This window comes from Camelus dromedarius, chromosome 1, assembly GCF_036321535.1.
Source record: "Camelus dromedarius isolate mCamDro1 chromosome 1, mCamDro1.pat, whole genome shotgun sequence".
In the NCBI taxonomy this organism is placed as follows: Eukaryota; Metazoa; Chordata; class Mammalia; order Artiodactyla; family Camelidae; genus Camelus; species Camelus dromedarius.
This window is the reverse complement of record NC_087436.1, coordinates 122,367,265-122,387,739: the sequence shown is the minus strand read 5'-3', so window position 1 is coordinate 122,387,739 and position 20,475 is coordinate 122,367,265. Positions and strand designations below refer to the sequence as shown.

Genomic DNA, 20,475 nt, shown 5'->3' with positions numbered 1-20,475 from the left:
CCTGGAGCAGGGCACCCCCACTGGAGCCGGCGGCGCGAGCTGGGCAGGGCAGAGCAGCCCTGTGGTGGTTGTGGGTAAAGTGGGGGCTGCAGGCTGGCCCCGCCCCAGTGTTGGGAGGGAGACCCTCCATGCACCGGGCAGAGCCGTCGATGCCTGCTCCCAAGGGCCCTGAGTCTTTCAGAACTTCCCCCTCCTGGGCTGTTCCTCAGCCAGGACCCTTCTCAGGCCCAAGGTGCCCACTGAAGGTTGTGGGGAGTGGAGAGCCTGGTCAGGCAGTGGCTGCCTCACCGAGCTGGACAAACCATCACATGGCAGACAGGTCAGCAAGAAAGCACTTTATTAAACCTTCTCCTTACATTAAATCAAGTAGTCTGGTCACTGGCAGTCTGACAGCATTGGCAAGGCACGCTGTCACAGAACCAGTGGACACCTGAGGCCAGGGCTTGAGCCCTGTCAGGCAAGGCTCATTCTGGAATCTGGCCTCAGGACAGCAGGCCCAGACCCAAAAGCCCACTTGCCACTTCTCCTGCTGGGAAGCCAGAGCCAGACACAGGTGGACATGGAGACATTTTCCACCTTGACCTCTGATGTGTCATGGTTCAGAAATCTTACTTTGAGCCGTTACAGGAACATGAATTTCTTATTTTAATAAAAACACTATTTCTGAAAAAAGTGTTTGCACACAGCCCAAGGAGGCCCTCAGGCGAAGCTGGCCCCGGGCCCCTGGAGGACGTGGAGACGGAGCCAGCTGCTGGCCCCTCACCCTGTGTGGAGAAACACTGCCTGGAGATGACTCTTCACAAACTACACAGTGCCCTTCATTCTTAAAAAGTCTGGATTTTGACATTCCAAAATGACTGGAACCCAAGTGCCAATTTCCAGAATCCCTAATGAAAAAGTGGGTGTTCAGGTGGAGTGGAAGAGGAAACGCAGGCTAAGAACCCCTGCCTGGTCTTCAGGCAGGCGTGGCTGGCACAGCTTCCGCAGGCGCAGGCACGGGCACCTCGGCACACGGCACCCCGCACCCCGCACTCCGCATTTCCAAAGCCACCGTTCATCACACCTGCAGCTGGGCCGGACCCAGTTCAGGACAGTAAAAACAATCGGGGTGGGGACGCCTGCAGCCAGCCATCACCAACGTCACAAAAACTGAAGGAGGGTCCCGCCGCCCCCAGGGGCGTGGCTCCACCTGGGAGATGCAGGCACTCTGCTCCGGGGGGAGCAGCTGCAGAGCGCGGGGGCGGCGTGCTGAGGCCAAGACCCAGGCTGCCGGAGGACTGCCAGGTAGCTCATAGATCCCAACTAAGTGTCTGGAGCGCACTTCTTAAATAACTGAAATAAAAACCCTTAGACCCAACTGTCCCTTTATCAAGTTTTACATTTGAGAATATATAATCTCACCCGTTTTGTCACGTTTCTTCCTTAATGGCTGAGTAGAAAGTTTCAAGTAATTCAGAAGCTATCATTTCGTCATCATCCTCTCTCGGCTAACCTGGCCACTCTATTCCTGTGTCTCCAATTCCTATGATTCCCCACAAAGAACGGTCTTGTGGGAACTCACCCCGAGTACAAGGAGTCACAGCTGAGGCCACCGGCCACCCGGCCCCACCTGCCCCACAGAGCACCGTGCTCCCAAGCTGCCAGGTGTGGACACTGGCCACCAGGCCAGGAGGCTGCCACGCTCCGCCCAGAGGTGCATGGGCTGGCCCTACGGCTCTTGGAGGCCTGCGGGCCGCACGGGCCCCCCGGAGAGGCTCCCAAGGCCTCCTGCCCAGCCGTCTGGGAGGAGCCGCGCTGCTGGCCCGCGGAGGCCCTTGTGACGCAGAGCAGCCCAGGGCCGGCCTGTCCCTGGATGCACAGCAAAACCTGCTCCTAACTCCCATGAGGCCAATGAGGCGCTAACACCCCAAGTCAGAAAACTTCCTAAAAGCTACAAGAGCTCCATAAGTCATTCAACCATGAGATGCTGACTTTTCAAGGGCTTCACTGGTGTCTCACGGCAGAGCTCCCACTTGATTTACCCAGGCAGACTGTCACGCGAGGAAATTCTGTACTCATTAATTAATTAAAGGTTTTAGGTGAAAATCAAAAGCACATCAGGAAAGAGCTCAAATACACACATAAGAGGAAACTTGCAGGAGACCCCGACACTCCCGTCAGAACTGAGATTCTCCAGCAGCCACAGAGAGACGGATGGACATACTTTCTCAGTCGTTACAGATGTGACTTGGGAAGTGTGCACAAGTCAGTCCTATTTTACACAGATATTCAGGAACCCAAGTCCACGGACTCACGAAGCATCTTCTCCAGGCTGAGGAGGCTGTGCCCGCATCTGACTCCCAGTCGCATGCCTCTGGCTCCACAGGCACGCGGTCCAGGTGTCTGTCCTCTCTCCTCCTGGGACAGACGCCGCCAGGGGGTGCGTGGGGAGGCCAAGTGAGCCTCTGCAGGGCCACAGCCCCCCACTGCTGGCAGGCTGCACACTGGGCTGCTGCAGCCCGGACCGCTGCAGCCCCTGCTATGGCATGAATCCAGAGGAGTCTCCCTGGAGTGGTTCAGGGATTCCAGACTGACTGAATCTTCGTGGAATGATGAAAATTTAAAATTACTTGATATGGAAGTTTCTGATTTATTCCAGACAAAATATTAGATTTGTCACTAAGAATCACTTCAAAGCAATCACTATCACGAGAGGGCTGCAGTGGCCAGTGCAGATGGAGCCAGACATGCGAGGGGCCACTACGGAGCCAGAGCAGGGCTGGCCCTAATTCTTCACCTCTGCGGCCTCCTTCTCGGCCTCCTTCTCAGCCTTCTCCTTGGCCTTCTCCTTCTCCTCTACCTTCTCCTCCTTCTCCAGCATGGCCACAATCTCGGCCACCTGGCTGGTGGAGATGTGAATGTCCTCTTTATCCACCAGCTCAATCACCTACATACACAGAAGGGACAAGGGACTCAGGGGAGGCGGGCAACAGCCACCAGGCTGGGATGGCCTCTGACACTAGCATGTGGCACTGTCCCACCTAGGGGTCCCTGAGGTCCTCCATCTGCCCTAGTCATCAGAGTACCAGACCCCCACCCACTCCCAGGGAGCCCACAGACTCCAGAGCCCCAGACCAGATCAAACCACTAGGGGAGGTGCTTGGAGAACAGGTGGCCTGCGGTCGGCCCCCCCTAGGTGAGGGCACCAGGTATGTCTCCCACGGGGCCCGGGGCTGCAGGATAGGGGAAGGTGGGCTATTCAGCACAGCGAGGCTGCCAGCTCAGGCCCCTGCTCAGGGCAGAGTGCTGTGAACACCAGGGAGGGGCCCAGAGCAGGGTCAGGGAGGGGCCCAGAGCAGGGTCAGGGATGCGTGCTTGGCCCTCTCAGCGTCTGCTGCTGGGAAGGTGATGATGGCACATGGGCTGGTGACGCTTTTGCTTTCAACGGAGCCAAAGTTGGCTGGTGCTCCTTTAAATGTATGAAAAGTCACCAACTAGCCAGGTGTTCAGGAGCCTGAGAAGGTGCTCTCGTCTCAGAAACGCCGGAACCCACAGCCTTCCTTACAAGGGTGGAACCCCCCTTTCCAGGTCTCCAGGGCTGCCCAAGCTCTCGACCAGGGACCCTCTGAGGCCTCAGGTGGCCCCCACGCCGACCACTCACCACCAGGGGTCCTGAAGCCCGTCTCCTTTCCGGGGGCGTCCCCCCCCGCCCCCCGTGCCTCCCAGACCCAGCCAGGGCCCTCCCACTGCAGTCCCTGCACAGACCAGGCCCCGGGGGTGGCCCGGTGGGGAAGATGCCCCCAGAGAGCCCTGCGCACCTTGACCAGGTCGTCGATGTTGACCTTGCCATCCTTGTTCTCATCCAGCGCTGAGGCCAAGCTCATGAGCTTGCCTTCTGGAATGTGCTTGATCTGCTTCATGGCACTAATGAGCTCAGCGATGCTGATGACCGTCTCCCTAGGGGGACAGGGCCGGCACATGGCACAGCGGGCGACACCCAGAGCCTCCCCGGGTCAGCCCGGACCCCGGCAGCCCCTCCCTCCAGAGCCACCTCGCCTCTTCCCTTGGGGGCACCCAGCCAACTTGAACACAAAAAGAGAAGCCATCACTCTGTCCAGGGTCTCCTGTGTGTGTGGGCGTGGCCCCTGAGCGGGCCCTGCCTCTCTGGCAGTGACGAGGACGGAGCCCACCACTACTGGGTGGGTTCCAGACCTGTCTGTGCAGCGGTCAGGGTGGGAGGGGCCGGGTCTGACCATGCTGCCCTCTGGCCAGCGGAGGAGGAGGCCCACACAGCACAGCAGGTCAACCCAAGAGCAGACACTGAGCACATAATACAATCATACCTTTCCAAAATAAAATAAAATAAAGTTAATAACTAAACAAATAAAATAAAAAACTGAAAAAAACAAGCTGTTTAAAAGCCCAAAAAACCCTTCAGAAAGCTCTTACATATGCATTACATCATCTCTCAATTTTAACGAAATGACGACTTAATTCCTTATTACTCAACCTGCCACAAATCTAATAAAAGAGCACCCTTTAGTTTTTTTGTTTGTTTTGACTTTTTGTTTTTTGAAATCCAGCATGAGAAATGCAGTCCCTTGGGAGGGACCTCAGCTGGGGGGGGGGGGGCTGCAGCCTGCCCGCCTACCCCGCAGCAGACAGGGGCCACAGGAGTGCTGGGCTTCGCTGCTGCCCCTGGGGGACATCTCACTCACCCGGCGGCCACTCACGCGGTGCTGGCCCTTGCCGGCCATGGGACACCCAATGCAGAGCCAGCCCCCGCACGGGGGTCATCATTGAGTGCCTGCGTATATGGGGGTTCAGCAAGAGGGAGGAGGCAGGAGAGGCCCTGATGATGAGGAAACAGGAACCCAGTGTGGCTGAGGCTGGAGGAAAGGGGAGGGCCATGGGAAGAAGGGGCAGGGAGAGGCCATGGGGAGCCAAGATCCTAGTACATTCTGGGGGGGACCAGCCTGCCAGCAGCCTGGACAGAGGTGTGGGCTAGGGTGCACACAGAGACCAGGCAGGCCGTAAGTGTGGTCCTGCAGATGAGAGCTGACGGCGCTCGGCGTGCGAGAGCCCGGACACGGGCCTCGGGGCCACTTTGGTGAAACCTCTGTGGGGCCGTGGGGGCTGACGAGGCCTGCTGGGCTTCTGGCTGGAACTGACGGGTCGGAGGTGAGGGGCGGTGGTCAGCAAGGCTGAAAAGTGTGCTCGGGGGTTAGAAAGGCCCTGGCCTCCCAGGCCCCAGGCCCACGCTCACCCCGCAGCTGCGCCCTCGGAGGCTGGGCTCAGCTTGCCAGCCCTCTGGTCGGCCTCCAGCCGCAAGAGCAGGCTGTCGATCTGGCCGATCATCTGCTGCACCCTCCTTGTCAGCCTCTTGCTGGCCTTAGACTCTTCCACGTATATCTCTTTGCCAGTCTTTGAAAGTTCCTTCTTGATCTCCTGCAAGTCCTAATGAAATTATTCAGTTGTAAAAAGACTGCCTTAAAGCAACAAAGAAATGCTTGTCATCTACAATGGCTAATGGCCAGCATTCCAGGAGAACAGTGACTCCCTGGAATGAGTGGAAAACCTATTAAATAAGATTCACTTAAATTCAGTTTTCTCCCCAGAGGCTGTCTGGCCAGTTTATCCAACACTGGATGGTGGTATTACTGAATTATCGGGGCCTGACGAAGCCTGGTTTTACTCTGCTGCAGCCCCAGCCCCGTCCCGCCACCGCTCCCGCCCACCTCACTGTAGTCCTGGACGTCCTCCTTCAGCAGCTCCAGCTCTTCCTTCTCCTTTGTCAGGGATTTCTTCTGCTCCTTCAGTTTTGAGCAGGCGTCACTGAGTATGTCAATTTCCTCCTGAGTTATTTCCTCTTCCTGGAAAGAAAACAAACAAGCAACCCAAAAATCCAGATGAACGGAAGTAACAGGCTGGGCCCTGAGGGCTGGCACCTTCCTATGCGTCCTGCAGGTTCACGTCGCACACGACAGAGGCTCAGGCCCCGGCGAGGCCAGCGGGCGCCGTCTCCACTCTTTGAGGTGCCCTCTGGCACCAGACTGCCCCAGCGTGGTGTGTCTGACAGATGTGTACTCCCCTAAGCCATCACCACCCGACAGAGAACATCGGTCACCCCAAACGTTTCCTCAGGCCCCAAACCCCACCCCCGCCGCTGACTTGTCTCCCGTCACGACAGGTCTGTCAGTCTGCTAGAACTTTTGACAAAAGGCGTCACAGGGTAGGGGCCCTACCCCACCCTCCCTCCCTCAGGTTCACCCACGTGACAGCGTGTCCCTCCCACTGCCAAGTACGGCTGCACCCAGGGCATCTACCAGACCTGCTTGTCCACTGTCTCAGCTCTTCTGGGTCCTTCAAATTTCCATCTGAATTTTAGAGTAAGTTTGTCAGTTTCAGCAACAAAGCCTGCTGGGATGCGGAGGATCTCAGCCCAGAGACCCGCAGGAGAGAACGCACGCCTCACCGACGCCGAGTCTTCGCATCCGTGAGCGCAGGGAACCTCTCCGCGGGTCTGCTTCTTCATCTCAGCGCCCCTCGTGGCACTTCAGTGCACGCAGCCTTGCGTGTCTACATTCAAGTTTACCCCGAAGCAGTTCATTTTGGGGGTGCTTCTGTATGATGTACTCTTAAAATCTCCAATTTCTGATTGTTCCCCGAGCACAGAGGAGCACAACTAACTTGCAGACGCTCAGGTCACCTGTGAACAGACAGCTGCACTCCCTCCTCTCTCCTTGTCCTCCGTGGTCGGGGGAGGGCCGATTAGGTCTCCTCCTTCCCTTCTGACCTGCGCCATCTTACTTCCTCCTCATCCAGTCGCTGTGGCCAGAACCCCGCCCCGTGCTGAGCAGAGGCGGTGAGAGCGCTGCCCTGCCCGCGCTGCTCCGCCAGGGGTCGTCGTCCGCAGGCGCTCCTCCAGAGGCTTGCTGTCCCTCCCACCGACCCGCTGGGAAGCCCCCTTGGCGAGACAGACACAGGGCTCCATCATGCTCTGTGCGTCTACTCAGGTGCTCACACGCGCCTTCTCTTCAGTCCGTACTGTGGTCGTTACACTGACTGATCTTTTTGTATTCCGTGGACAAACCCCACGAGGCCATGACGTATTGTCCTTTCCACAAGAGAGCTGCATTTCACTTAGGAGCAGTCTGATAAGGATTTTTACATCTGTGTTTCTGAAAGACACTGGTCTGCGGCTTCTCGTCTCTACCTGGTTTTGGCCTCAGGTGATGCTCATTTCAGAATGGGCTCTCCCTCAGCTTTCTGCCAGGAGTCTGAGCAGCACAGGGAGGATTTATTCCTCACGTGTCTGGACTCCCCAGTAGCTTCACCAGTGAAGCCATATGGATCTGGGGCGTCCCCGTGCAGAGGTTTCCTGCTACAAGCTCAGTTTCCTAGAGCTATTCAGGGTCTCTGTCCAAGCAGATGGTAAATACCGACACGACCCAAGCCTGCACTGCTGGCAGGACACGGTGGTGCCCCACTCTCTGCAGCACCTTTCCAACGAACCAAGGTTCTTCGTTGTAAGTTTTTAAAAGTTTGTGCTTCTTGCTAAGAGATCCTCGGCAATCCTTAGTTCATAAGAGAGTTTAAACGTCCATTCACATCTAAGTCTTTAATCCACTGGAAATGGGATGTATTCATTTCCACGAAGACAGCCAGCCATCCCAGCCCCATGGCCTCCAGATGGTCCCTTCTCCCAGAGCCACACTCCATGGGCTCCACCAGGCTGTACCTCTGAACGGCTTCCCAGCCCGAGCCCTGCACCGCCTTCAAAATGACCCTCCCCGGGGCCCTCATCAGGGGAAGCAGAGGCACACGGGCTTATCCCAAGTGGTGCCCGACCCCGGATGCTGCCCCTGCAGTCCACAGCCTGCTTCTGCAAGGGCCCTGGTGCTGACACTTCGTGCCTTCTCCTCACAGGAACGGTCTGGCTCCTCCCCGAGGCCTAGCCCTCCCCACCACCCTCTCCCAGGGCCCTCCCTCCTGGCTCCTCCCTGGGACTCCACATGGGACTCTTCCCTCTACCTCCCCTGCACTGCTGACGACCCCACACTGCCCAGCAGGCTTGTCCTCAGGCCGCACCGCCCGGCCCTCTGCACACCTGACAGAGCCCACGACTCCACCTCATAGGCTGCCGTTTCAAGGCCTCGACTCCTCTGACCTCTGAATGCGGAGGCCCCGCCCCTCGCGACCTCACTGAGACGCCCCATACATGAATCTGCCATGCTGGTTCCTCCCTCCTACTCCAGCCGCCAAACTGACGAAGCCATCTGTCCGGTAAAGACCTCCTCCACCCATCGCACACCCTGGGCCAGCAACCCTGGGCACACAGCACATCAGGCTCCCAAGTGCAGGGTGTCAGGGAGGTGACGGCAAAGCGGGCCTCTGGGAGGGACCGCACCAGCCTCTCCTCCCTGGGTGCCCAGCCATGCGGAGTCCAGAGGGTCTGGGGCCGGAGCAGGCCCCTCACCTTCAGGCCCTTGGGCCCACGGCCAGCTCACCCTTCTCACATCCGGCCTCCCAGGAATGGCTCCGACCTGCGGACTCCCCTGGCCCCAAGGCTGTCCACTGTCGCCCTGGGCAGCCAGGCTGTGGCCTTCTGGACCCTTTTCCTCAGGAGCCCCCGCCCTCCAAGCCGGGCCCTTCTGGTCCTCCAGCAAGGCTCCAACACTGCTCCCTCTGGCGTGTGTGCACCGTTACCTTCAGGCCTTCCAGGATGGGGGCGGTGTCCTTCAGGGCCTCTGATGGCAAGATCACATCAGGCACTTCTGGCTGCAGCTCAGCCCCGGGCCTCCCCGAGGCAGCTTCTGCCATCACTTCGGGCTCCGCTTCCTTCTGAAACGCAAGGCTGCTGCCGGCTCAGCACCTCGGGGCCAGCCACCTTCCGGGGCCTCCATGCCCGCACAGACGAGCCGCTGCCGGAGGGCACGCTTGGGCCACCTGCCCGCTACTCGAGGGTCCAGGTCTGCGGCACCCCACCAGTGGGTGGCGGGCGCCTGCCTCCACCAGGTTCCACCGCCAGACCCTCCACCTGCGCTCCTGCAGGCAGCCCCGTTGTGAAGTGCCCGAGCATCTCATGTCGGCTTCAGGCCGCTCCTGGAGGAATGTCCCTGGCTGCCAGGCTGGTGGAGTCACTGCTGCGTGGGTGTGGGCACTGCAGACACCCTCTGCCCATGGGCTGGGCTGGCCGCCGGCCCTGACTGGCGCCAGAACCGATAGCCAGCATGGGACTCACAGCCTGGCCGCCAGGGAACCCGCCGCCCCCAGCCTCCCGAGCCCCGCGCCCTGCTCACCGCGGCCTGGGAGAGCCTCTGCAGCTCCCTCTCCTGGTGCTCCTGCCGGAGGGCCTCCTCCTCCCGCAGCGTGGCCTCCAGCTTTGCCTTGTTGTCCACCTGCTCGCCCTCCACCGCGGCCACTTTCACCTGGGCTTCCTTTGCCTGAGGGGAGGGGGCACCTGTGAGCGAGCACGACCCCGCCAGAGCAGCCCCTCGGCCCCCGCCCCTACCCACGTCTGCCCCGGGTTTGCTCCACAGGAGAGGGCCCTGCTAGAACCCAAGGGCCCGGGAGCCCCTGACGTGCAGAGGAAGGACTGGCGAGAAGGGGCAGGAGAGTGAGCGGTGGGTCCCAGGCCCCCTGGGCCGAGGAGGCGGGAGGCCCCTCAGAGTCGGCAGCAGAAGGGGCCTCTGGCGATACGCACCACAATCTCTGGGAGGGTCTGCAGCGTGGACTTGAGTTGGTCGGCAGGTGAGAGGGTGTCGGGAAGGTACATGGCCCGGGACAGGATGAGCAGGGATGTCGGAATCTCCTGGTGCAGGTGCAGCTCCAGCCACTGGAATTGGGGAGTTCAGGCCCCAGACTCACCCGCCGGCCTTGGCTCGCCCACACCTCCCAGGACCCAGGGTGGAAGTGTGGGGTTGGCCCAGAACTCTCCTCTCTGCTCTGCCTTGTGTGGGGGCGGGGAGGAGGAGACTGGCAGCAACAACCACATCAGCACCCGAGAAGACAGATCTACTGAGTCATCGGAGCGAGTTCTCCCAAGAAAAAGGCACCCTGCCTCTGAAAGGCCTATTTACGGCTGCACTTAATGACCTGCTGCCCCCCTCCCTTGAGCCGGCAGGAGATGCCCCAGCAGTGAGGCCAAGGGCTCAGAAAACACTGAGCAAGACGACCAGGTTCTGTTCCCAAAGTTCATCACTTAAAAATGGCACAGAGACGTCAAAGGAGGAACTTGTGAATTCACTCAGATGCACAACTACCAGGGGCCAGGCACTGTTTTAGGATATTTCAGTGACATGGAGACTCTGTTCAAACTGACAAAGACCATGACAATGTTTGGAGACTGTGATGCAGGACAAAAGATGAGAAGGAACTCTTAAGAGGGTAATGTAACCAGAGAAGGGCCTGCGGCTCCCACCTGAGCTGCCGACGGCAGGAGCTTAGGCGGTCAGGCTGGCCTGGGTCCCGGTTCCCCAAACGCTCTGAGAGCGTCAGATATCTCAAAGGAGGGTGACCCAGTCTTCATCTGTCCACAGAAGATCGGGAGGAGGGGACGGCAAGGTGAAGGGACACCGCCAAGAGCAGGTGAGGCAATGAGAACCCGGGGCAAGTGTGCACAGGCCTCACCCCCAGGGGGCAGCCGAAGCCCCTCCTCCAACGCACCTGCTTCAGCTGCTCCTGCAGACGGTCCTCCGTGACACCCAGGGCCCGCATGCCTCGTGCCCGACATGCTGCCTGCAGCTCCTTGACGTTGAGGCTGTCCACTCCCTCCTCAGCGATCAGCTGTCAAAGAAAGTTGCTGATCACCGCCTGAAGGGTCATTGTAGGTCTGCGCCCTTACGTTAACACACTTGGGAGCTAAGTGTCTAACTGTGCCACTTTCCCAACATGCTTCGCAAGCACAAGATCAACCACGACACCACGGCCCCAGGTCCGGTGCAGTGGTGACCAGACCCCTCTGCAGAGGGTGGGGACCCTGGGGTCAATGGCCAGGACCATCCCTGCCCAGGCACCACTCTCTATGCCACAGACAGGGAAGGGCCCTTCATCCTCCATGTTCGCAGGACAGGCAAGGAGGACGGGGACCAGGGTGGTCCCGTCACTCCGAGGACGTCTCTCAACCCTCCCCTCCTCCTCAGCCTGAGGTCACGGGGACCCAAGTGGGAAGGCAAACAGGAGTCCCAGAGACAGAGGACATGGAGCTCAGCGCTGCAGGGAGGCCGTGAGGGACTGACGAGGAGAGAGGAGCAGAGAGCAATGGTGCCCCCTCCTCCGGCCGCTGGGACCCCCTCAGCCATCTTCCAGTTCTGACAGACATGCAGCCGCACAGCAGTGACATCTCACATGCTACGCAGTCAAACCACAACCAGGACGTGACACCTCCACCCCTACGAGGACCTCAGACACCCTCGCAGTCACCCCTTCTGAGCCCTGGGGACCACCATCTACTCTTCACGTCTAGCTCTGAAGAGTGTTACATGGATGGGACCGCAGAGCACACAACTTCAGGGGCTCCTTGAAGATGCACGCGAGCTGTGTGTATCAAGCAGCCATCCCTTTTCAGCAGGAGCGCACTGTGTGGGGCATAACCGCCTGCCCACTGCAGGACACCTGGGCAGTTCAGGCTGCAATGGAAAAGCCGCTTCTTGCCCATCTTCTCCTCCCCACTCCCGGTGGCGTGGGGGGCCCCGCTGGGACTCGTCTCGCGCTCTCCTGAGCGCGTCTCCCAACACGCACTTCCGTGGCTGCTCCAGGCGCCCCAGGCACTCGTACAGCGTCTCGGAGAGAAGCGGAGGAGCCCCCGCCCCCAACTGGCGTCCCATCTGAACGCCCCCTCCCCGCCCAAGCTATGTGGTTCAGGGCCACCGTTACACTTGCTCAGGAGACCAGCGAGGGGATGGAAGGTCTGCTGCGGGTCACCTTCCTCCTTTTGTGCAGAGGCCCTCATGCGACACATTGTCTCAGCTTCCCTTCATCTCAGGACACCTTGACGTCCCCCTATTCCTGTTTTTAAATTTTTAAAAACTGTTCTATTTTTGCTGGATACAGGATTAAGCCGACAGCTCTCTTTTCCTCAGCACGTGAAAAGTACTTTCCACTTCATTTCGGCCTCCAAGGTTTCTGATGAGAAAACGCACCATCACTGAACTGCCTCTCCTGCAGGTGAGACGCTGTTCTCGCCCACTGCTTTCAAATGGCTCCTGTCCTTGGAGTCTGTCAGTCTGTCTTGGTGTGGATCTCTCTGGGTGTGTCCTGCCCAAGGTTCACTCAGGGTCTTGAATCTGTGGATTTACATCTTTTACTGAATTTGGGAGGCAGCCAAGGGTTGAAATGACACACCTTCTCTGCGGTCTCGGCGCTGGCCCCGCTGACCGACTCTGGGGCCCTGCTCGTTCTTAGTGTGAGGAGGGTATTCAACAGGAAACTGGCCGTCTGGGTGTCCCATCACGGGAGCCTGGATCTCGCTTCCACCTCCTATCTGAGTCAGCTCCCCCCGCCCACTCCAGTCCGCTCCGCAGGTGCACTCAGCACTGAACACCGGTGATAACGCTGAGTCCTACTTCCTCCCTCCCTCCCACTTCCTGGTCCCCAAGGGTGCTGAGGTCTTGGAGGGCCCTGCATGGATGCCATGCCTCGTTCTTAGGGGTGCTGTGAGCTCAGTTCCTTCTGATGGCACTGAGCTCTGGGTCACATCACTCAGTTACACCCATAAATTACACCCCAGGCGGTTTGGGAACAGGTGGGACTCTGCCCTGTTCTGCCAGGTTTCCCATGCAGCCTCCACTGAGCCCCAGCCCGGGGGCCGGGACGGGGAGGGTACTTGCGTCTCTGGTGGGAGGGGTGGGTGGAGTTTGGGCCCCTCGCTAGGCTCTGCATGCCTCCCTGGCTGGGAGAACCGGGAAAACTTGCCACTGGCCCCTCCTGGCACCACTCCAGCAGGAAATGCAGAGAGTGCTGCGACTGGCAGGTGGGGGTGGCGGTCCAGGCTCCCTGCTGGTCTCTACTGAACACCCCAGAGGCAGGGGGTGCTGGGGTGAATGACCCAGCGCCCCTCGGCCCTCCCTGATACCATCTCCGTGGTCATATCCTGACAAGAGTGGAGGTCTCGGCCCCCACCCACCACTGTGTGTGTCTACGTATCTGTGTGCGTGTGTGTGTGCTGGGGTTGGGGAGATTGTGCTCCCTGTGGTGTCTGGCTGGAGCAGGGCAGTTACTGCCTGGTCTTCTGTCCTGCTAGGCAGTGCCTTTCCAGTCCTCTGGCCACACGGTGGGCTTTTCAAGTCTGCCCTCGTCGGCAATTCTGACATGCAGGCCCCAGGGATGGATCTGTGAGGCATGAAGGCCTCCAGTGTCATTCCTGGGGTCTTCTCTTCACTTTTTGGAGTTCTCTTATGTATAGTTTCTACCTAACGTCCAAGGGGAAGTACGCCCCCTCCACCGTCTCAACAGCAGAGGTCTGGCTGCCACCCTACCTCACGGGAATCTGTAGCACTGAGTGGTCAGATGACCTGTTAAAGGTCACAAAGTGAGTGAGCGGCTGGGACTCAGCCCAGGCAGCCTGCCCTGCCCTCAGGCTGCCTCTCCTGAGAGAGACGCCCGGCAAGCGCTGCCCACGTTGTGTCAGCCCCCCAGCCTCCACTCCGCTGGAGGGACACAGCGCTTCTCCGTCCTTACAGAACGCAGCAATGACTGGCTTCTGGAGGACAAGATGGGCAGTTCTACCTGCAAATGGAAATCTTAAAAAGAGAGACCCCAAATCAGAATTCCTAGGACTGAAACTAAGGCCTCAGAAGATGAGTCTAAGGGAATCAGATCAAGAGAAGAGAGGGTTAGAAAAGCAAAAGGAAGGGTGCAAAGCACAGACAGGGCCCCTGTGGCGGGGCCGTGAGCAGGGAGGGGGACGCCGACTGCGTGGGCGGCGGGGAGCAGCCTTCAATGAGGCGGCGGGAGCCCCACAACCAGTAAACATAATGCGCAGACACGTTATTGTAAAAACGCTGAAATCCCAACAAGAAAAGGTGGACATCGCCGAAGGAATGAGAACAGGCCCACCAGCGATGTCCACTCAACGGCATCTTTCACGGGCAGGAAGACAAGACCTGCAGGCCTGGAGCTGCGCCCCTAGCAGTGCCTGCAGAGGGAAGGCAGAGAGACGGCCACACAAATGGGGCCCGGGGGACTTCTCACAGAGAGGAAGTGGCTGGGGAAACGCAGGCAGGAGGAGCGGGGTCGGAATGTGTGGTGACGCGGGCAAAAACGCACGACAGCGCAGAGGGGCAGAGGCCGAGAGCGGCTGAGACGCCCCGAGGCGCCAGCACCGGCTCCCTCACCCTCACGTTAGACTCTGGTTGTAAACTCCAGAGAAAGTGCTAAAAAAGTAGATAAATAACAAGTTAGCGGAGGGCAAATGGAATAATGAACACTTGATTAATCCAAAACAAGGGAAGAAAGGAGATTCGGTGAGACAAACAGGAAAGCGCGTGGACTAAATCCTCCAGCTCAGGGGCAGGGCCGCCAGAGCGGGTTCCGACAGCAACACGCGCGGCAAGTGCAAGGCCTCAGGGAGCCTGGGAGTGAGAAGAGGGACGGAGAGGGGCCCAGGAGAGAGCGGGCCAGCCACCGGGGTCCTACCAGACACCACAGACAGAGAGAACGAACGCCGTCGCCCGAGCGCCCCGTGGGCCAAGCACAGCCGGGCGCGTGGCAGGCGGGCGTGCAGTCAGTGCGGCTCCGGAGCAGCCTGGCTCCGGGCCAGGGCTTGTCCTAGACTCAGGACCCCAAGTCTAGGTCACCATTTTTATAGGACTCATCAAAGATCCGGGGCAAAAACCCACGTTTAAAGGATTATCAGAGTGTTGTTCAGGGAAGCTCAACGATGAGCTAAAGTAACGGTTGATAAATTATGACGCGTCCACATGAGGAAAAGTCAGACCGTCATTAAAATCCACTTTTCACAGAATGTTTCCCACCGTCAAGCCGGCTAAAACCGTGTGGCCCCAGTGCTTGCTCCGGGGAGACGCGCACATGCTGGTGCAGCGCGGGGGGCTGGCCTGAGCCCCGCCGCCGGCTCACCTTGTCGTCGGCCTTGATGGAGCGCAGCCGCATGGTGAGCTGGAAGCGCAGGAAGTTGTTGGTGCCGATGGACTGCAGCTCCAGCAGCTTGCACAGCGCCACCAGCTGCGGCCGTGTGAGGTTGTCCAGGGTCAGCTCGTCCTCAAACAGTTTGGAAAAACGCATGATCTCCTCGTTGCTGGGTCTCTCCCCTGTCTCTCGGATCTGTGGGAGCGTCGTCAGGGTCACCCACAGCCTCGGGCCACACACCTCGAGTGAGGAGGAGGGCCTGGCAGCCCCCACGGCCCGGGACAGCGCTTGCCTCCCTCAGCTCTGCCCTCACGAGCTCCTACAGGGGGAGGCCCTCAGGGACCCAAACCCCAGAGCGCCAACCAGCTGGGCGCCCTCTGCCCCCCACCCCAAGCAGTCTGTCCCCTCCCCTCAACCCAACCCCCTGACTTGTCACCACTGTGGGGTCTTAGGTTCTTGCCAAACTCTACGCCCCCCACAGGGCTGCAAAGTCTGGAGACACAGGCAAGTAGTTGTGAATGTCAACGAGGTTCATGTTCTCAGGACAGTAGGCTTGACCTCCTCTGCACAGGGTGGAGGCAGGGCCAGGTGACAGCCCTGCAGCACCAGCCAACACCTGCCAGGAGCGCCACCCTCGTGGTCATGTACAGTAAAAAAGAGGGAAGCCGGGGCGTTCCCCAGACAAGGCAGAGTGGCCCACCCCGAGGTTCCAACCAGCACTTGGGGCCAGTGGGCTGGCACCCCAGGGACGAAGCATCACAGCACCTTCTGGAAAAATGCAGAGAAGTCTTTGGTGGCACTCCCCTTGGCTGCCTTGTTCTTCAAGGCCATCTCCTCGATGGTGTCCTGAAGAAACTTGGCCAGCTCCAGCTTGACCCGCAGCTCCTTCTTCAGCCGCTCCTCCTGCAGGGTCAGAGAGGGCGCTGCATTCCCCTAGCGCCCGGCACCCCGCTGCATCCCCGCTGGGATGGAACTCCAGGACGGAGTGCATTTTACGTCTCCGCCCAGCGCTACCCACACAGACCTCTCCTGAACGCCCTTACTCCACCCACGTGCTGTGTGTTCTGAAACTCTCAACTATTTCATGATTTATGGAAATTGTACAACCCCCTAGAGAGGGGCCAGCGAACTCCATAAAGAGCCAGCCAGTAAAGCTTTTAGGCCCCGTGGGCATCTGGTGTGAAATGCAAAGGCCACCAGCAATAGATGCATGACTGGGCACGCACATCCCCAAAGACCTCACTGACCAAAATGGGCAGGGCCACCCCAGCCCTCGACCCATCTCCTCCCCCACGAGTGGGTCTGAACCGGTGGCCCGAAGAACACTGATCTAAAAAAACTTCATTTAAATAAATTTAAAGAGAAACGGGGGGAGGGTATAGCTCAGTGGTAGAGTGTGTGCCTAGCACGCATGAGGTCCTGGGTTCAATCTCCAGAACCTCCATTAAATAAATAAACCTAACTACCTCCCTCTCAAAAGAAAAAAAACCTAAAAATAACTAAAGAGAAATCTGAAACCAGCACCTATTAAATAAGCATAGCACAGCAGACTGAACTATGAAGCAAACATAAAATTCAAAAACATCTAACATCTAAGGTGTCAATCACAACACCGCACCACTCACCTTACTCGACTGGGTCTCGAAGGTGGACGGTAACATGTTGGGGAAGAGCTTCACGGCGACAGGCAGCAGGAACTCCATGAAGGGCACCACCACGAAGACCAGGAAGGGCACCAGGCGGAAGAGGTCGGCACAGATCCGCAGGAACTGGAAGGGGCAGAAGGGACCAGAGGGTGACTGGAGGGCGTCTGCACACGACACTCGGCAGAGACACACAGCTCAGTGGGTAACCCCGACGGCCCTTCCTTTTCTGAGCATTCAGACCACAGGCCCACGGCCTTCAGAAAAGCTGGGTGGTCACTAACTCGTGTGTGGAACTGCACCTGTGGCTGGACAAGGCCAGCGCCCCGCCCCATGAGGCACTGACCAGATGCCCCCTGGGGGTCCCGCTCATGGGAACAGCTGGCTGCCTCTGGCGTTGACTGAGGACACTGGTTGAGGACTGGCTGTTGCTGGCGGCAGCAAAGGCCACCAGGGAAGGCCGAGGCCATGCCACCCACTCCAACTGCTCTGTGGAAAGGAGGGTTGAGTGCTGGCGGGGGATTCTCGTGTTCCTGAGACAGTCGGTTAGCTTAAGACTATGCTCCACAGCAATGATCAGGAAAAGGTCCAAGTGCTTCCTTGATATAAACAAACTACTGCTGATGCCATTAAAGAAACGTGCAACTTGAAACCATCCGAAATCCCTGAGAGCAGTGGACGGTCAGGGCTGGGTCCCCAGACAGGTGCCCGTCCTCCACTGGTGCCTGCTCAGCGCACCACTCCTTCCATGCAGAGCTGCCCAGTGGACAGCAGCCCTCCTGGGAGGAGTGACATTATCTCCACTAAGGGCCCCTTAGGGCTGGAGCACCACTTAACAGGACAGCTGCCCTCCCGGGGGTCAGGAGTCACCTGCCCCTCGACGATGCTCCCTGCGATCACCTGTTCAGGTGTCCTCTCCAGTGCAGCTTGTTTCTCCACTTGTCACAAAGAAGCAGTCGCGAGGGGATGCCTGAGGCCATGCAAAGAAACACCCACTCTCTCCCTGGATGGCTCATCAGGGCGGTCCCTCTGCCTCCCCACCCACCCCTACTCCAAAGGTCACAAAACAGTGCTTTCCTAACTCAAGCCCGCCTCCCCATTTACCAACCTTACTTTCTTGCACATTCATTTTTCTATTTATTATCAAAATGGACTCAAGGATTCCCATGTTTTTCATTTGTTTATAATTCATTACTCTTTATATTTTTATGCTCAAATGGTCCCAGAGGTGGCCACGAAAAGGCCCTTCAATTTAGTGCCTGTGTTTTTTGATATTCCTCCATTAAATTTTTTTAGCAGTTCTATCAAGGTTTAATTTACAGACCATAACATCCACTCACTGTAAGTGTGTAATTCAATAATTCTGGTAAATTTATAGATTGTGAAACCATCCCCAAAATCCAGTTTTAGAACATTTTCGTCATGACACAAAGTCCCACTGTGTCCATCTGTTGTGAGCCTCCATTTCCACTCTTAGCCCAAGGCCAAGAGTAATTTGATTTGTTTCCATAGATTTGCTTTTTCTGGACATTTCCCACCCAAGGAGCCACACAGCACGTCCGTGGTGTCTGGCGTCTGTCATCCGGTGCATGACTTTAGGGCTGTTGTGCCCTCTCGACAACCTGACCCTCCGTCATCATGCAGCGACCTTCCTCACCCAGTCACCTCTGCTCTGAGGTTCACTCTGTCTGATACCAGCGTGGCCACACCAGCCGTGACCAGCGTTGGCACCACTCATCTTTCTCCATTCTTCTGCTTTTCATCTACGTGTCTTTACGTTTAAGTGTGTCTCCTGTAGAATGCATACAGTGGAGTCTTGCTTTTCATTTGATTTGACAATTAAACCATTTAGTTGATAAAACTAAAAAAAAGGAAAACCATATGATCACCTAAACAGACTCTGAGAAGATAAGCATCAAGGATTTACTGTAAAGCACAGAGACTCTATCCAGCATCTTGTCGTAACCTAACCTATAATGGAAATCATCTGAGAAAAAATAACTGAATCACTGTGCTGTACACCTGGCACTAACACAACACTGTAAATCAACTATGCTCCATTAAAAGCATTTTTAAAATAAATAGATGCAGATACAGTTCCGGTCAAGATGGCAGAGTGGTAGGACCACAAGCTCACCCTGCCTCGTGACTACAACAAAACCACAACTGACTGCTAGACAACCATCGAGAAAAGACTGGAACCTAGTAAAGAAGATCGTCTTCAACTGGAAACACAAAGAGGGGACCACAGCAGGACGGCAGGAGGGGCGTGCTCGTGATATAATCAGGCCCATACCCCCGGGTGGGCGACCCATAGCTGAAGAAGAGTTAAGTCGCAGAGGCCTCCCCACAGGAGTGAGAGCTCTGAGCCCCATCTCAGGCTCCTTAGCCCGGGTTACAGCACTGGGAGGAGGAGCCCCCAGGACATGTGGTTATGAAGGCCAGCGGGGCTTGGCTCCGAGAGCCCCACGGGACTGGGGAAACAGTGACTTCATTCTCTTGGGAAGCATACACAGAACCTCACGTGCGCCAGGTCCAAGGGCAGAGGCAGCGATTTCACAGGAACCTGGGACAGGCCTGCTTGCTGGTTTTGGAGGGTCTCCTGGGGTTGTAGGGATGGACGGCTGCAGCTCACTCAGGGGACATAGAAGCTGGTGGCAGACATTCAGGGATGTTCATCTGCATGAGCTTTCCTGGAGGCTGACATTTCGACTGGATCATTAGCACCAAGACCAAGCGCCACCCAACAGCCTGTGGGGAAGCCTCAGACCAAACAGCACACTGGGTGGGAGCACAGCCCCACCCAGCAGCAGACCCCCTGAGCCTCTAGACACGGCCCTACCCACCAGAGGTCCAGGACCAAGCTCCACCCAGCAGTGGGCAGGCCCCGGCTCCTCCTGCCAGGAAACCTGCATTAGGCCCTAGTCCAGCCTCATCCACCAGGGAGCAGATACTAGAAATAAGAAAACAACAAGCCCAAAGCCTGTGGAAGGAATCCACAAACACACAGAAAGACAGACAATAGGAGGCAGCCAAGGAGTATCTCCCAGGCCAAGGCACAAGATAAAATCCCAGAAGAAGAAATAAGTGATGGGGAGACAGGCAATTTATCTGAGAAAGAGTTTAAAGTAATGATGGTGAAGATGTTCAGAGAACTCAAGAGGAGTACAGAAGCACAGAGTGAAGTTTTTAGCAGAGTTGGAAAATATAAAGAATACCCAAACAGAGTTGAAGAATAAAATCGCTGAAATAAACAATACACCAGAAGGAACCAAGAACAGACTAAATGGGGCAGAAGAAGGGATCAGTGAGCTAGAAGACAGATTAGTGGGAATCACTACTGCAGAACAGAAAAAAGAAAGAAGAATGAAAGGAATGAGGATCGTTTAAGAGCACTCTGGGACAACATGAAGTGCACTAATATTCGCATTACAGGGTCCCAGGAAGAGAAGGAGGGAGAAAGGACCTGAGGAAATTTTTGAAGAGGTAATAACCGAAAACTCCCAATTTGGGAAAGGAAACAGTCATCCAAGCCCTGGAAGCACAGAGTTCCACACAGGATCAGCCCAAAGAGGAACACATGAAGGCACACAGTCATCAAATGGACAAAAGTTAAGGATAAGGAGAAAATATTAAAATTAGCAAGACAAAAGCAACAAATAACATACAAGGGAACTCCCATAAGGTTATCAGCTGATTTTTCAGCAGAAACTCTAGAGGCCAGAAGGGAGTGGCAAAATTTATTTAAAGTGATGAAAGGGGAAAA

General features: G+C 57.2%; 1 protein-coding gene across 4 annotated transcripts in view; it reads right to left on the bottom strand.

Moving 5' to 3' along the window:
• Positions 1 to 320: 320 nt before the first annotated feature.
• The window catches only part of LETM1 (leucine zipper and EF-hand containing transmembrane protein 1), a 33,986-nt gene continuing 13,831 nt past the window's right edge, over positions 321 to 20,475 (bottom strand). For 2 of the 4 annotated variants that reach the window (XM_031438893.2, XM_031438899.2), the window contains 11 exons: positions 16,692 to 16,835; positions 15,832 to 15,969; positions 15,058 to 15,261; positions 10,648 to 10,767; positions 9,686 to 9,817; positions 9,282 to 9,425; positions 8,689 to 8,823; positions 5,718 to 5,852; positions 5,246 to 5,436; positions 3,798 to 3,936; positions 321 to 2,926 (listed from right to left, as the gene is read on the bottom strand). In XM_031438893.2, coding sequence (XP_031294753.2) covers positions 2,765 to 2,926; positions 3,798 to 3,936; positions 5,246 to 5,436; positions 5,718 to 5,852; positions 8,689 to 8,823; positions 9,282 to 9,425; positions 9,686 to 9,817; positions 10,648 to 10,767; positions 15,058 to 15,261; positions 15,832 to 15,969; positions 16,692 to 16,835 — 1,644 coding nt within the window. In that variant the 3' untranslated portion in view covers positions 321 to 2,764. The remainder of the gene's footprint in view (positions 2,927 to 3,797; positions 3,937 to 5,245; positions 5,437 to 5,717; positions 5,853 to 8,688; positions 8,824 to 9,281; positions 9,426 to 9,685; positions 9,818 to 10,647; positions 10,768 to 15,057; positions 15,262 to 15,831; positions 15,970 to 16,691; positions 16,836 to 20,475) is intronic. The other 2 variants (XM_064488811.1, XM_031438897.2) reach the window with 2 other exon arrangements.